Raw genomic sequence first — 16,967 nt, 5'->3', positions numbered from 1 at the left:
TATGATGGGCTCTCTTAGGGTTCGAGTTGTGTCCCCCAAGATATTTTGTTGGAGTCCTAACTTCCAGTACCTCAGAATGTGACTATATTAGGAGATAGGGTCTTTTTTTCCCTATGTTTTTACTTATTTATTTATTTTGAAAGAGAGAGAGAGTGCGCAAGCAGGGGAGGGGCAGAGAGAGGGAGAGAGAATCTCAAGCAGAGCCCCACATAGAGCTAGAACTCATGAACCGTGAGATCATGATGTGAGCCGACATTGAGAGCAGCTTAACCAACTGAGCCACCCAGGCATCCAGGACATAGGGTTTTTAAAAAGGTGATCAAATTAAAATGAGGTTATTAGGGTGGGCACTAATCCCATGTGACTGATGTCCTAACAAGGAGAGGGGTATTAGGACGCAGGCACACACAGAGGAAAGACATGATGAAGACACTGAGGAAAGGTGACCATCTACAAGCCAAGAAGAGTGGCCTCAGAAGAAGGCAATTCTGCTGACACCTAGATCCTGCACTGCTAGCCTCTAGATATGTGAAAAAATAAATTGCAATCTTTTGAGCCCTCCAGTCCGTCATACTATGTCACAGAAGCTCTAGCAAATGATAGGAAGCACCTTTCCATCTTCCCCTGTGGTCATGTAGAAGGCCTTTTGGCTTTCCAGTGACCACTCTCCTACTCCTCTGCAGGTCAAAGCACCACACTGCCCAGCTGATCTGGATGGAATTTGATTTTGAGATCCATAATCAGGTACCAATTTGACTCATATTAGAAAGTTTCCATGAGGACATTTATAGGTATCAGAAGAAAGAGAAGCATGGCAGCTTTGAATAATTAAGGGCAGCAGATGAAATTAGGAATGAGACTTTCTCACTGATCCAAATGCATCCTAGAAGTCAAACCCATCCTGGTCTGGAGATGCTCTGAGGAAACGAACCTATTATCACTTGTGCAATGACAGATGCCACTCTGAATTTTGAAATAGAGTTCTGCTGTTTCCTAGCTGTATTTCTTCATTTTCTCAGGTACACATCATTTTCCACATAAAAAAGTAGGGTTAATATAGTGCCTACTTTCTTAGAGTGAGCATGAAGATTACCTGACTTAGCCCATGTGTGTGGCTGAGAGAAAGCAATCCATAAATGTTAACTATTATCATTAATATTAGGTAGTAGTTTTGTATGTGTTGTACATTTAATGTGATCTTTTCTAGTCTCACTTGTATTGTTTTCTTATACATTTTGCCTCAGATTCCTGATTATGATACATAAGGACACAGGATTATTGTACCCCAAAACACAGAGATTTAGTTTCATATAAAATGACGGGTTTTTTTCCCTAAACTATTATCATTATTGCATTGGGAAGTGTTAAGAAGACTAGTTAGAGATAGTCTGAATAAGTCAGTCTAGGGGGAATATATGACAAACCAGAAAAATCAGATTCCAGTCAAAGATGGTATGGTTATGAATTAACCATAAATTCAAATTATGGACAGATAATGTATATCATATATATTAGCAGTCACACATTCCATTAGAAGCCACGTTTACTTCATATTGCATATTCAAAATTTGCAAATGGCTGATGCTTCAGCATTGTGGAAATACTTAACAATTTTGAGGGGATTTTGGCAGTGAGTTTAAAAATACACTCCTTATTATAAATATGCACTGGAAATAATTTCATGAGCATGCTATAATTTAAAGTATTGATGTGAAACTGAAGATGATTTTATTATTTCATTTTCTCAAGTACTAAGATGCATGTTGGATTTATTTAGAATAGCAGTTTTTCAAATAATAATTTATTTACATAATTAGTAATACATTCTAGACCACTAAAACTGTCCCATTTAAAAAAGCGTATAGTATGAGTTTTGGCTTTGCATCACTGGAAATACTTGCTGATGGATAGATTTGTTTTAATATCAGTCGATCATACACATGCAATTATTTTTTATCATATGTTAGAGTGAAAACAAGTTTTATTTTAGAAGACATGGAAATGAATATTATGCCATAATTCTAAACACTCAAGAAGTCCAAAATTGATGAAAGCTTAAAAAATATGCTGTGATGTTGACAAGACATGAGAATATTTGCCTCACATACAATGGCAAGTCACATTTTTTCATGAATGAATATTTTCTTTTAAGAATACTTAAAAGTACACACACACAAAGAATACTTAAAAGTACAGAAATTCATGCACAATCAACTCACTGTGTTTATATAGGAAATAAAGAGAAATGATGAAACAAGGAGATTAAAACAGAAAAAAAAAGCCATCATATTATGGGGAGAAGAATTTATTAAATTTAGCTCATACTAACAACTACTTATTAAATAGTTACTATGTGCTTTACATGCTGTAAATTACTGAGTCACTTAAAAATTTTTTTAAAGTGATAAAAGGATAAAGGAGAAGGAGAAAAAAAAAAGGCCACCATCACAGTCCTCTCCTTCATCCCATGGGGAGTCTTTCTGAATTTACAGTATGTTTTAATTTGGAAAATACTGTAATTAAAGGCTCAGATTTAATTAGCAGATTCACCTTTCAGTTACAAAACTAGAGAGAAGGACTTCAAATCACCCAGAAGAACTTAGTCCACCTTGAATATTAGCACAGAGTTGAACATCTCCAGCAGTTTTCTGTAGCTGTTCTTGACGGCTACCTGCATCTTGCTCTGATCTTCGGGCAGGGCCTCCTCTTTACCGGATGGCTCTGACTGCCAGAGAGGTGAATGTGCACCATTCCCTCCCTCCTACCTGCTAGAGTCACCGGGTACCTGGAAAGCCACCTCCCATGGGCACAGACACCTCAAAAGTAGGCATCAACAACACTCACAGTGGCTTGCTTCCTGGAAGCCATTTTTACCATGGCTGAGGAAAGCACCTTGAGCACTGTGATTTTAACGGCACCCACAAAATAACAAGGTAATAAACAAGGCTGGAAGAGGAACAATGAGGGGGAAATATTCAAAATAACCAATCCAACCAAATCTAATGACACATTCAATTGATGTAATCAAGGTTCTTTAATAACTGAGATTTTGTCTACATTCTCAAAAGAAATGTGAAATAATGTGAATGACCGCATTTCTCAGATTGCCCCAGGATGTGCTGCTATCTTCATTACAATTTGGGCCAAGAAAATTGGGGGGAATAGGGAGAAAGTGCAGGAACTCTTTGAATTCTGGCTACAAATATAAATGGGTTCCTCACAATTTCCAGCAAAGGTGTTTAACATGGTAGATGTAGGCACAGGCTTGGACAATTTACATGTGTGGGGAACAAATCACAGATCATGAAATTTAGGGCCAGAGAAAGAGTCTTTAGAAGTCACTTTGTCCAGTCCCTCATTTTTGATGTCAGGAACTGAGACTCAAAATATGAACTGACTTCCCCAATACAATACCATGGCCTCCTGGGACAGAGGGGTCAAGGGCTTAGATCTCCCGTGAGGTCTTGAAAATTATGACACAAGTTGCCAGGGGTTACTGGTGTATGGAGACCACATCTGCAACATTTCTTTAAGATAAGAAGTGAAATAGAAATATAACTGATGCCTCCACTCCCATCTTCAATTCCAAAGAAAACAAATCACTTTACTCACCTGCAGGGAAAAACTCGCCCATTTTCTTTCTGTAGATTTTAAAGTCAACTTCTAAGAAGACACAGAAGATGATCCGGTCCACCTAGAGGCAAACAATAAATACTCAAAGTGAAAGATAATATGGTGACCCTGGGATATGAGAAATATTCCACAACATGGTCTTGGAACAACAGCGACAAAAAGAAACAAATGGAAAAGCCTCCTGCAGATTCTTGATGCTATACTGCTAACTATATGACAGTATTGAGTGAAGTTCAAGTGTGTATTTGTGTGTGTGTGTGTGTGTGTGTGTGTGTGTGTACTCTTTATGTGAATAAGCCCATAGGCTCTTTGGCGGAAAGATGTTATATAAATCAAATAAGAAATAATAAATGACAATCAGCCACTTTGCAGCAAGCTATAAATAAGATCGGAGATTCCGACAGGATACCTAGACTTTATGTCCTATAAAACAACCATATGAGAGGTATAGCAGAATGACAATCAAGTATGTCAGTAAACAAAGAGCTCTTTGTCCTACCCTTCTTAGACAAATATGTTTATCAAACCTGTTAGTATTTGAACATGGCCTATAAAGCTTCTTGTAATTTTCTTTTAGCTTAACATTCTCAGAAATGCAACAGAAGTAAAACATAATTAGTTGACAGTGACGTGAGGTCAATATAACTTTAATCTGGTAGATATTGTTGACTAAGTAAATGCCACCTCAGGAGTAAAACATGTGTACAATCTCTTCTTTCTGTTTTGAGAGGGCTTCTATACATAAGGTGTTTGAGACATTCAGAGAATAATATGGTAAACAGAAGAGAGATGGGGTACATCTAATAGCTCACGTATATCTGATATTAAATCAGTGACTCAATTTCATGTCTTGAAAATAAACATCCCTTTAGATCCTTTATTTTAAGAGTCTACGAAAAGTTAAAAATTACTCGATCTATCAAACTACAACTGGTAATTGAGTAGAACATCAAAGGAGGCATTTCTCATGGCAATGGGGAATAAAGGTGGGGTGTGCACAGGGCAGGACATGAATGAACCCACATGGATGTCATCCCCCTAGCCCTTCAGCTCTCCCAGCCTGTGTGGTAGAGTCAACCCGAGGCAAGTCCAAAGTTCCCAGCGGGACAGAAGATCTACAGGGGTAGGTTGGTAGGGAGGGCTAGGACACAAGGAATGGTCAGGGTTTCCTGTTGGAAGCTCAGAGACGTAGCTCCCTGATCCCTGCACAAGTCCATTTGGGCAGCCTGCTGGGCAGTTGCTGGACTTCTATGCTGTAATCACTAAATACCACGCAGCCCCAGTAATCCCTGCCCATAGGATGGATTGTAAGAGAAAGCATCTGGCATTCAGAAATGGAAGGACTGGGCTGCAAATAAACCTTATTTTCTTTTTACTGTATTCACTTGAGTTTCTGGTGTCCAGTCCTGTCTGCATATCATTAACATTTTCTATAAACGCAACAACCATCACCATCAACTCACTCTTTGGGTGAAATGTAAATTGAGTTGAATAAATGATTAGCTGTCTGTGCAAAATTGAATGCTCGTCTATGCTCTCCTTCTGGTGTGTTTATGCCCTATAGCTAAAGATAAGAATCATAATGTTGAGCAATAGAAATGAGTTACAAAAAACATTCTCTATGATACCATTTATACACATTTTTAAAGCACAAAGATATAACAGTGTAGGGATTCATTGAAAAGCACTGATATAGAGAAACATTCTTAGAAATGTCACACATGAATTTCAGGAAAGAGACTTGAGCAAAATATGGCACATGGGTAGTAGCTATTAAACTATGGGGGCAGGTACATAGATATCATATTATTTTCTATACTTTTTGGTATATTTGAGAAGTTTTATAATTGAAAGTCATAATACCAAAAATAAGACTCTGTGTTAGACATACTCTACTCTCTAGCTGTATTGAACTGCTTGTAGTTCTCAAATGCCATAATTATCCTTACTTCCACACCTATCACAGTTGACTTTTCACCAGGCTTCAGATGGTCAGATTATTTCTAAAGCCACCTAATTGAGATCAAAACAAAACAAGAAAACTTGATTCAAAGCAGATCTAAGGAGACCAAACTGGAAAGTCTCATTTTTACTCATTTCTCCCTATTTTTGTGTACTCAATATGAATTATGGATTTTTTTAACCCTCCTGTTGCTTGTGTGTATGTGTGTGTGTGTTTTCTGTGTGTGCATTTGCATGGGGAAGGGTTAGTGGTGGTAATGCTATTCATTTCTGTCAAGGGAACTTTTAACCACTACAGAAACTAAATGCAGATTTCTTAAATATTGCAAAGGATTATAATCCACCTTTTAGCATTTTAGGTTTTGTTACCATGGAAATGGTATGTCCAAATTTCAGCGGCCTGATTTATTTTCCCAAAGAGTAGATGGATGATGGGGGAAAAGTACTTTTATTTTAAACTAATTGAGTGACCCATTTCCCTGCCCTTACCCTGAGGCATAACACTGAAAATATCTTGGAAGTAAGTTGAATACAAGAATTAACCCTCACCTACCAAGTACTTGTTATGTATGCATATACGCATGTACTTACATATGTGTACATAAACTTATTGTCTGGGTTATTGCTGGAAAAGAGCTCTGTTAGTTGACAAGCTCTGTGTTTATAAACTCAGAGTGGATATTGATCACTGCTTATGATACGTTGTTTTTCCAAGATGGCATGCAATAAGATATCCCATCGCTCGTACTCTCTTAAAATGTAATGCTAATACTCCTTTCATTGAGAATGGGATCTATATTTCCTCCTCTTGAATCTATGATTGCAGAAATACTATGTGACAGAAATACTATATGACTTCCAAGTCTATGTCATAAGAGGTGATACAGTTTCTGCCTGGTCCTTTTGGGATGATTGCTCTTGTACCCAATCTTCATGCTATGAGGAAGCAGACAGACCACGTGGAGAGTCCATGTGTACAAGTTCTAGCCAATAATCCTACGTAAAAGTGAGTAGCTTCTCAATGACTTCACCTCCTAGTTTTTGACCTACCCCAGGTGATGCCCCATGGAGCAGAGATTGGTTGTTCCTGCTAAACTCTGCCCAAATTGTATGGGCAAATTCTCTTATGAACAAAAGAGAAATACATAGCCAGAAATCTGATATTCTGGTTTCTTCCTATTGCCAATTGTTTGGATTCTTGCTTTTCTAGCTGTGTAGTACTGGATCTCTCTTGAAAGTCTCAGACCAAATGGATCAAGATCAAGTAGAAGCCACAATGGGGTAACAAGAAGAATATAGAAAGTCTAACTGCACATGGCTGAGAGGTTGGAAATCTGACTTGCACAAAGGGGAATGAGCTGGGTGATCCATTCTAGCCCCAGATAAATTACATGAAAATATATAAGAATGCCTCACTATTGAGTATTGAGGCTCAGGAGCATATTTTCAATCTGTCTTTTATGTTGGGCAATAGAACAATTTTGTAAAACAGTTGTTCTTGAGAGACTATATTTATTCATCTATTTAAGAGATATTAGCTGAGCACCTCCAATTTCTTGGGGCTCACCCATGTGCCATTTTCTCACGAGAAAACTTGAATCCAGGTGCTTTTTTTGTCAAGGTCAAATAATTAGTGGCAAAATCTGAGGCATCTTAACTTGACATCCAATGTTCTTTCTGTGGTATCACCCCGATGGAGATACACAGGACTGAGTTTCTAGGCCTGTCACTAGCTCTGTGACATTGGACAAGTTATTATCTCTCTGGGACCCGGCTTTCACATCTTATGAAGAAAGAATTGAACTAAATAACATCTATAGTTTCTTTCTTTCTTTCAAAAGTTTTTTTTTTAATGTTTATTTATTTTGCATGAGAGAGAGGGAGAGAGAGTGCGAGAGAGAGAGAGAGAGAGAGAGAGAGAGCGGGGGAGAATCAGAGAGGGAGGGAGAGAGAAATCCCAAGCAGACTCCATGGCACTGTCAGTGCACAGTCAGTCATGGGCTCAAACTCTCAACCGCGAGATCATGACCTGAGCCAAAAGCAAGAGTCGGACACTTAACTAACTTAGCCACCCAGGCACCCCTCTTTTTTTCTTTTTAATATCTCATTCATAGCCTATCCCTGTGGTAATTTTGTACTATGTCAATTTAGCTAAGCTGGAATAACGCTTCTCTGAATGGTTCGATGTTAGCGTTGGCCACAGAGAAATTTCCATGAGATTTTGAGGGCAGAAGTGGAGCTGCAGCCATGGTACTAGGCGGGTAGCTGGAGGACTCCAGGCAGGTGGGGTGCACTGCTGCTCATCAGCTGGTGTTGGGTAGCAGCTGGGCTCACAGCTTCTTCAGCTCCTGCTCTTTCTCCCAACTCAGGTTCTCTTGGTCTAGGCCAGGCACGCATGTAACTCTGCTTCAAGGGCACCAGCTCCTTCTGTAGGGTTTTGCAGCTTTGGCGTTCCATCCAGGGAGACAGATGCATGTGGCAGATTGTGTGGTTCCAGTTTGCTCGTATGGTTTCTACTTTGACCTTGTTCTTCCCCACTTTGCATCCAGCTTTCCTGTTCATCACTTTTTTTTTAACATTTATTTTTGAGAGACAGAAGGAGAACATGAGCAGTGGAGGGGCAGAGAGAGAAGCAGACGCAGAATCCAAAGCAGGCTCCAGGCTCTGAGCTGTCAACACAGAGCCCGACGCAGGGCTGAACCTCATGAATCATGAGATCATGACCTGAGCTGAAGTTGGACAGTTAACAGACTGAGCGACCCAGGTGCCCCTCCTCTTCATCACTTTTGACCTGTCTCTTTACCACCTGCCCTGCTGACACACTCCAGGCCTGGTCAGATGCAGAGGCAATAGCCTTCCACAGACTTCTTTCACCAGCTCCTCTCATGGGTACTGGGTAAGGGCTTTGCTCTGCTCAGTCAACTATCCCCTTGAAATTTACACCCACAATTGTATAAGATCTAATCCCTATAATAAATCCTGTATTCCGTATCACTCATAAAGTTCTGCTTCTCCAATTAAACCCCAACTGATGTAATCTTTAATAACATTTCATTGAATAACATGTACAGGAACACAATGAAGGGCAAAAAAATAAATAGTGTTCCTTTTTGGAGGTGTATAACCTGTCAAGGCTACTCAAATTCCAATTACTTCCCTCTAGATGAACTCTGATCGGTTCTAGTCCATCTTCCTGGTGAGCTTACTAAAATGTACCTAGACACTTTTGTAGTTAAAGCAGCTCTGTGTACTTGAAATGACTCACACATTTTTTGTTCTTTTATGAACAAGTTGTCAGGAAACTCAGATGGGTCCTCAGGCTACAACATAATTGTAAATAATACATGGGGCAACATTTATATTTTCAGGAATTAACAACTTAATGTAGTCCTCATTATGCCTTAAACCAGAATCCTATGACAAGTTGGTGGTGCTCAGTTTTGTATTACCTGTGCATAGTGTATGTCCTGATGCATAATAGGAATTTTGTAAATATTTGCAGAGTACATGTTTAGGCAAATAGACCTGACTAAAATTAAGTACATGGCAGATATTTTTCGGGGGTTTTTAGTTCCAGAACCAAAAAAATAACTTTTTTTGAGAGACAGACTTTCCTTTATGTTTGCCAGAAGACCAGAGAACAGAATTATAGAGAAGCCTGAGTGCTTTTGCAAAGAAGAAAGGAGCTATATAAAGGGTACAAGCATTTGTCACCAACTGTCATCTTATCCAATGATACTATGCTGAGCGCAATGCCTTTTGAACTCAGTGCTGATGTTTGTTAGTTTCAGAATAGAAACAATGATGATGTCTGTAAATTGCAATATATTAAAAATTAGAAGGGCTTTTTTTTAAGTGAAAAGACAATACCAGGTGTTGGCAGAAATGTGAATTAACAAGTACTTTCCTGTACTGCTTTTGGGAGTAAAAATTGGTGCAACCACTTTGGAAAATTATTTGGCAGTATCCACTAAATTAGCTGAATTTGTGCTATCCCATCTTACCATCCAATTTTACTCTTAGGTAAACATCCAGAAGAATATGTATATATCTTCACAAAAGGACACATATCACAATATTTGTAGCAGCACTAATTGTAATATCTTCAAACTCGAAGCTACTTAAATGCCTAAAATGGTAGAATGGATAAATAGTTGTGATCTACACATGCAGTGGGATATTAGAAAGGAATGAGAATAGGAAGTTTTCAAATACACAAAATCTTATAAACAAACAGAACATTGAGTAAAATAATCCAGAAAGAAAGGGGACACACTGGATGATTCTAGTTCTATAAAGTTCAAAAATGCTAGAGAAATAGTCAAAATCATCCATGGTGTTAGAAGTTACTATAGCAATTACTCTGGGGAGAAGGTTGGTGAAAACAGACCAAGGGGAGTACCTGGGATGCTGGGTTTTTGATCTGGGTGCTGGTTCCATGGATGTATTCGGTTTGTGGAAATTCATGAAGCAGCGCACTTAGGATCTGTGTACTTTTCTGTATGTTATACTTCAATAAGAATCTTTTTAAAGGTTGAAAGTTTTCTGTTACAGTTGTCTTGGTCAACAATCAAAAATCTATTTTCATTGACTTTGAGGTCAAAAAAGTCCTTTAAAACTGACCTTCTAAAGGCAATCTCTCTTTATATTTCCACCGATGCCAACTGTAGTTCACCCATCAAGGCGTCTAGGAGTAAAGATGTATTTCTTACACGAAGATAGCCATTAATCCACAGTGGGGGTTTTATGCCCCATAAATATGATAACATGAGTTCTATTAAATTTTTTCAGCATCATGTCCACTGCCCCTGAAGAGGGTTACACAGTGAACAGGTTTGGAGTATCTATAGCTGACCTCCATTTTTCACGTCTACCAGTCTTAGGGCAGCTGACACAGCCAAGATTATCCTGTGTTCAGTGAGACTGAGAGAATGAATGGAGTCTGATGAATGTAATTTTCTTCCCCAGTGACAAATGACAAACATTTAAATATTTGGTGTACATGCAAATACCACTTTAACTAAGAACTGATGGATGGTTATCCAGTGTAAATGCAGCCTGATGGGCAATGGGGGTGAAGTCTCAGCCTTCCTGAAAGATAATCTAGCAGCCTCACCATGCACTAGCTTGGATATTGGGGTATCTTCACCAAATAGTGGCTGCTGCTAACAAGTGAATGAAATTTCAGGGATTAAGCATCAAAGTTGTAGAAGGACAGGTTTTGAGGGAGGTAGAAGACCAGGACGATTGGAGCATGCTTGGTGCTATCAGTAAATCGAGGTTAAATGGAGTAACAAAGGGACAAGGTCACTACAGATTAACTAAAGAACAAAAACAAGAAGTTGGGATGTCTGGGTGCTGGCAGCCCCTCTTACAACAGGTGGAATAAAGGAGACCAACTGGTCCTTCTCCCAGTGTATTAGTTCTCTGTTGCTGCATAACAAATCTCTACAACCTTAGCGTCTGAAAGCAACAAATTTCATTGCCTCATGGCTTCTGCAAGTAGGTCAAAAGTCTGGGCCCAATGGTGTTGGGTCCTCTGCTCAGAGTCTCAAAAGCTATAATCAAGGTGTTAGCTGCACTGTACTTCTTACCTGAGGCTGGGGCCTCCTTGCAAGCTCATTCAGGTTGCTAGAAGAATTTAGTTACTTATGTTGGTAGGACTGAGGTCCCTGTTTTCTTTCTAGCTGTCAACCAGGGACAGCCTGGAGCTTCTACAGGCCACCACCAGGGGGCCCTGAAAGGCCGTTGAGGACCTGGATGCTTTCTTTCTTCAGGCCAGCAAGAGTGTGTCTCTATGAGTTTCTCCATCTCCAGACTCTGAAGTCTTTTAGAGTCCACCTAATTAGGTAAGCCAACCAGGTCATTTTCCCTTGTAATCAACACAACTGATTAAATGCCTTGATTACATCTACAAAAATCTCTTTGACTTAATCCAAGGAATAACTACCCCATCTATTCACAGGGGTAGTCAAGGGGAGAAGAGTGGACAAGGTTTGCACACAAAGGATTAGCCATCGGGGGCATATGTGAGGCTTCTTCCTCTCACACCCAATCACCTCCATGTAACTAGATGCCTATGTTCCAATCTGGACATGACTTTGAGCAGGCCACTTAACCTTTCTAAGCTTCAGTCTCCTTACCTCTAAAATGGAACTGTTGACCTTGAGGAGGTTGGTATATTAGTTTTCCACTGCTGCATAACAAATTACCACAAACTCTGTGGCCTACGGCAACCCCTGCTTATTAGCGTATGGTTCTGTAGGTCAAAGATTTGGTATAACTGGCATGGTGTAACTGGGTTCTCTGAGCAGGGTATCATAAAGGTAAAATCAAGGTGTTAGCTGGACTGAATTCTTGTCTGGAGGCTATGGAGAGAAATCCACTGCCAAGTTCATCCTTGTTTTTGCCAGAAATTCAGTTCCTTGCAGTTGTAGGACTGAGGTTCCCATGTCCTCCTTGGCTGTCGGCTGGGGATCACTCTCAGCTCCTAGAGGCCACTGCATTACTTGCCAGACATCCACCTCCACTTTCAAACCAGGAAAAGTGTATCAAATCCTTCTTGATTTTGAATCTCTGACTTCCTTCATATCTGACCAGATTTAGAGAATTTCTGTAATTAGGTCAGGCCCACCTGGAGTCTCCCTATATTAAGGCCAGCTGTTTGGGGACCTTAATGACATCTGCAAAATCCCTTCACGGCAGTACCTAGGTGGTTGTTTGAGTAACTGGGAGAAGGCATGTACACCAGACATTGGAATCTTGGGAGACTCTTAGAATCCTACCTGCTACAGTTGGCTTTAATGACCACATGAGATATTTTATCTGAAGTGCCTGGCAAAGAGTCTGACATATAGTAAATGTTCCATAAACATTGGTTATTTATTGATAAAGTCCTTATTCATAAGGTACCTGGAATACCTAGCAAACTGCTGGCCTATTGATATAATCACTGTTCACTTGGTGAGTCCTTTATTTCTACCCTGAACTTTTCAAACAGATCAAGGAAAAGTATGATCCAGATAGGGGAACACTGGAGGCACTTTTTCTGACTGTTATGCTGAAAGCCATTTTATTCCAGTTACAACTTTGCTGGGGAATTCTGTCTTAAAAGAAATATTTACAAAAATGGCCTATATTATATAGAAAAGAGCTAATTTTTTTTTGTCTGACCATATCAGCCAGAGAAAGGGAAGAGTTGAGCTGCAGTAATAAAGAAGATTTCACAAGAGCCTATAGAAGTCTATGCCCTGATATTTTAATATCCTTGTCAAATGCCACTGAATATCATTCTTCAGGTTCTTGAAGATATATTAAGCATGTTCATATTTGTGCCTTCCACCACAGAAGCTAGTTGTTCAATCTCCAAATTACAGAATGGGAAGATTTTGCTCTCATGTTCCCAGAGACTTTTGGATGAGTTGGAGAGCATTTACAATCCATAAACACTCAAAGGGCATTTTCGCATTTTGAAATTGCTTCTGCATGCATAAAAGAAATCTTTTATTTTGGGGGCTTTCTGCAAACTCAGTTCATCTGTCATTACTCTGTGGCAGCACAACTCAGTCTTGTTGTTTTGGTTTGATAAATTGCTCTTTTTGACTTTTCTTCAACTCTACATGAAAAAAAATGTCCATGTATCTGAAAAACCAGAAGTTATTTTGATTTGAGCTTCGGGCTCATTTGTACAAGTTAATTTCCAAGTTTGCTTCCTATCGATCAACACGGACACCCTCGCAAATGACACATCTGTCATGGTCCTTGAAGCTGCTCCATATGTTTAGCAAAGAAAAGATGCAGGCACACAAGGCTTAAGACCTACAGTTCTAAATGCTAATATAGCAAGCTCCGACTTTGTAACCAAAGAAATGATCTTGGGAGATACTGGGTGGAAATGTCAATGGAAGACAAACAACAGGTTTCTTTTTCATATTGGACAGAGTGCTGTGCTGTGCTGTGCTGTGCTGCTCAGATCTGCTCCCTCCTTTCAGGACTAGAGCACTCATTCTTCCCATTGTTGGAGGTGCTGGTGGCTGACAGCTCTGAGGAGATACTGACAGAGGACTGTTCTCTGCCAAAGAGAGCACCTCACCCGAGTTGACCCTCTTCCTGAAGTCAGCCTGCATCCAATGACTGACTCATGTGACAGGCCAAAGGCTGAGACTGCTTCCCTCAATTTGATGCAACTCTGAAGTTATGTGCTGAATTGGGCCCCACCCCATCCATGTATTGAAGTCCTAACCCTCAGGACCTCAGAATATGACTGTATTTGGAGTTAGTCTTTAAAGAGGTAATTAAGGTAAAATGAGATCATTGGGTGGGATCTAATCCAATAGGACTGGTGTCCTCATAGAAGATGTGATTAGTGGGACACCTGGGTGGCTCAGTCGGTTAAGCTTCTGACTTTGGCTCAGGTCATGATCTCACAGTTCATGAGGTGGAGCCCCGCACTGCGTCAGGCTCCCTGCTGTCAGCACAGAGCTTGATTCAGATCCTCGGTCCTCCCTGCTTTCTGTCCCTCCCCCACTCATGCTCTGTCTCTCAAAAATGAATAAATATTTTTTAAAAATATGTTATTGGGACACCAATACATATAGAGGGAAGAAAATGTGAGGACACAGGTGCAAGATGGCTATCTATAAGCCAAGGAGAAATTGACCCTGCTAACACTTTGATCTCGGACTTCTAGCCCCCAGAAGTACAAGAAAATAAATTTCTGTTGTTGAGGCTACCCCATCTGTGAAACTTTTTCATGGCAACCCAGCAGATAAATACATCTTCTCAGCATCAGAGCTCCTGATGGGTTCAACTTCTCCCTCTTCTCAATCCTGTTTCCCTCATTCCATCCTTCTCCCTGCCAGGTATTGATTCAAAGCATGAGCTAATAAGCCTCTGGCTTGCAAATCCTTCTCAGTCTGCTTCCCAGAAAACTTGACCTATGACCTCTATTTTTGGCAATATGAATGATTTTCTTTTCATGCCCACTCTGTACATCATTTTCAGTGATGCAAATGACAGTCACACATGAAGGCTAAGGTCTGCTCAACAGCTAAGTCTGCTATCAGCTTCTTGTGGAGAAGCCACCATATTCTGTGCTTGGGCCGATCAATGGTTAAGATGCCAGGATTGGTTTCAAAAGAGCATTGAAAGTCAACATAAATGATACATGTGTCCTAAATAAAGTGACAGCATATTTGTTGAGATTGGGATTCCATCTGCCACTCACTCCTGGGAAATGAGTCTCTCAAAGCTCTTTGTGTCCTCTATTCTGAGGACTGGAAACTCGGCCCATGGGCCCATTGCAACTGTGCAATGAAAGCCACAAGTCAGGGTAAGGTCTGTCTCAATGTGGCTGAAGTCTCTCAGAGCTGAGACACATTTCTGTAGATGTATTTCTTGTTTCTGATGCTAGATGTATCTTTTTATACAAGAGTAATCAATTTCTGGGAAACCTGGGTAGCTCAGTTGGTTAAGTGTCTGACTCTTGATTTTGGCTCAGGTCACGATCTCACGGTTCCTAAGTTCAAGCCCTGTGTCGGGCTTTGTGCTGACAGCGTGGAGCCTGCTTGGGATTCTCTCTTCCCCTCTCTTGCTGCCCCTCTCCTGCTTGTGCTCTCTCGCTCTCTCAAAATAAATAAATAGACATTAAAAAAAAGAGTAATCAATTTCCTTATATGTAAGAGGTGGGCTACTTAGAGGGATTTTAACAAATCCATAAAAGAGAAAGTGAGTCCATGTGGTCTAGAGAGGTGTTGTGGACATGTACTACGATGCTCTGTCCTTATTCTCTCAGGAGGTCTTAGTAGTGCAAGCCACAGAACACCCAAGCATCTGCGTTTCTGTGCCTAATGGTTTTCTTAATGCTTGGAGAAATAATGCTTGGTTTCTGAGGGTGGTGGCTGGATTACATGCTCTATGTTCACCTTCTTTACCCCTCCTTCACCCACAAATAGTCTACCTGCACTAATTCTTATCTCAGGGTCTGCTTTTGGGAGAACCCAAATCAAGAAGAAAAGAGGAAGCAAATTGGTCAAATATCAACTTATCCTCTCAGTATCTGGCCTATCAAAGGTTAATTTAATATAATTCAGCTTCCAACTCAGTTAAGGTCTGTATCTCCTTCCCATGTTTTGCTCACACTTGCATGATGCCCTCGGTACCCTTCAACTGAGGAGACAGTGCCAGGAATAGGTCTTTAGACTCAAAGTTCTTCTTCACAATGTAGTCTGTGACATGAAATTACCCTGCCAATGATGGAGCTATTGTTTATCAAGCACTCATGCAGCTAAGTATCAACCCAGCTAACCCAGCTGCAATCCTCTATTATACATTTCATACTCCTGCTTCTGAGAACACTCTGGTTCCTTTTTCTTTTATTTGATTAAGAACATCTGCAGAGGTGGTTCAGCTACAAAAGTTAGTAATTAATCTTTTTTTGTCACAGTAATTAAAAATTTCAAGGAAGAATTGTCATTCATTGCTGCTTATGAGGTTGCCCACGGCGGGCAGTGTTTTATAAAAAGCCAACAAATCATGACCTTAAAAATAAATAAATATCTCTCCTCAAAATAGGAATGCTATGCCAAGTGACGAGATGGCTCAGAAGCCTGGTCACGATGCCCAAGGGATGGGGGGCCACCACATAACTATGCAAACCCCTCATATGCATTCCCATTTTCTCAACATTTCCATTAGCATGTGACACGCATGCAGATATCATTGACAGTTCAAAAGAATCTCATTAACATATCATCCGAAAGAGCATTTTTGTGAGGACAATAGCTGTTTTTCTCAAGCTGGTGTCCCTCCCACTCCCACAAGAAAGAATCTTTTTGTTCAAAGGCAAAGCCCAAGAGAACAATCACTCTTGAGTAATTTTCCATAGGTTCAAGTCTCATACAACAAAGAAGTAGCAAACTGAAGAGGTTCTATACAAAATGCCCCCTGAGGGCTGGGGGTTGGCAGCAGTGATGTGTGCGTGTGTGGGGGGGCACACGTGTGGGTGGGCGTTTGTGTGGAGTGTATAAAAGAGAGAAAGGAAGAGAAAAGGGTGCTTCATCTGTCCCTCCTTTCAGCCACCCTCTATCTTCTCCTGGAGAGTGATCTGCTTCCAACCAGGGACTCTTACTTTGCATTTGTATCTACTTGTAACTACTTCTTATCAGCTCTTTCTTCGAATGCCAGATAAAGGAACCTGTACCCAACTAGACTGTAAATCCCTGGGGAGACACTGCCTTTTTCTTTAGTCTTCTTTCTACCTAGTGATGTAGCCAACCTAAGGCAGAGAAAAAGGCCTCAATCCTACTGCTCCACTGGACCAGAAGGCTTTGAATGACCCAATTACAGCTCCCTGACTTGGGGACCCCAAAAAG

The 16,967-nt window shown here is 40.4% G+C and overlaps 1 protein-coding gene across 1 annotated transcript in view; it reads right to left on the bottom strand.

The window, feature by feature from the left end:
- The window catches only part of MACROD2 (mono-ADP ribosylhydrolase 2), a 1,987,236-nt gene that overhangs the window by 166,641 nt on the left and 1,803,628 nt on the right, over positions 1–16,967 (bottom strand). Inside the window, exon 9 of the mRNA XM_027069543.2 lies at positions 3,613–3,694. Coding sequence (XP_026925344.1) covers positions 3,613–3,694 — 82 coding nt within the window. The remainder of the gene's footprint in view (positions 1–3,612; positions 3,695–16,967) is intronic.

The sequence above is a fragment of the Acinonyx jubatus genome, chromosome A3 (genome assembly GCF_027475565.1).
Source record: "Acinonyx jubatus isolate Ajub_Pintada_27869175 chromosome A3, VMU_Ajub_asm_v1.0, whole genome shotgun sequence".
NCBI classification, from domain to species: Eukaryota; Metazoa; Chordata; class Mammalia; order Carnivora; family Felidae; genus Acinonyx; species Acinonyx jubatus.
Note: the sequence above shows the minus strand (reverse complement) of the source record. Positions and strands in the feature narration are given on the sequence as shown.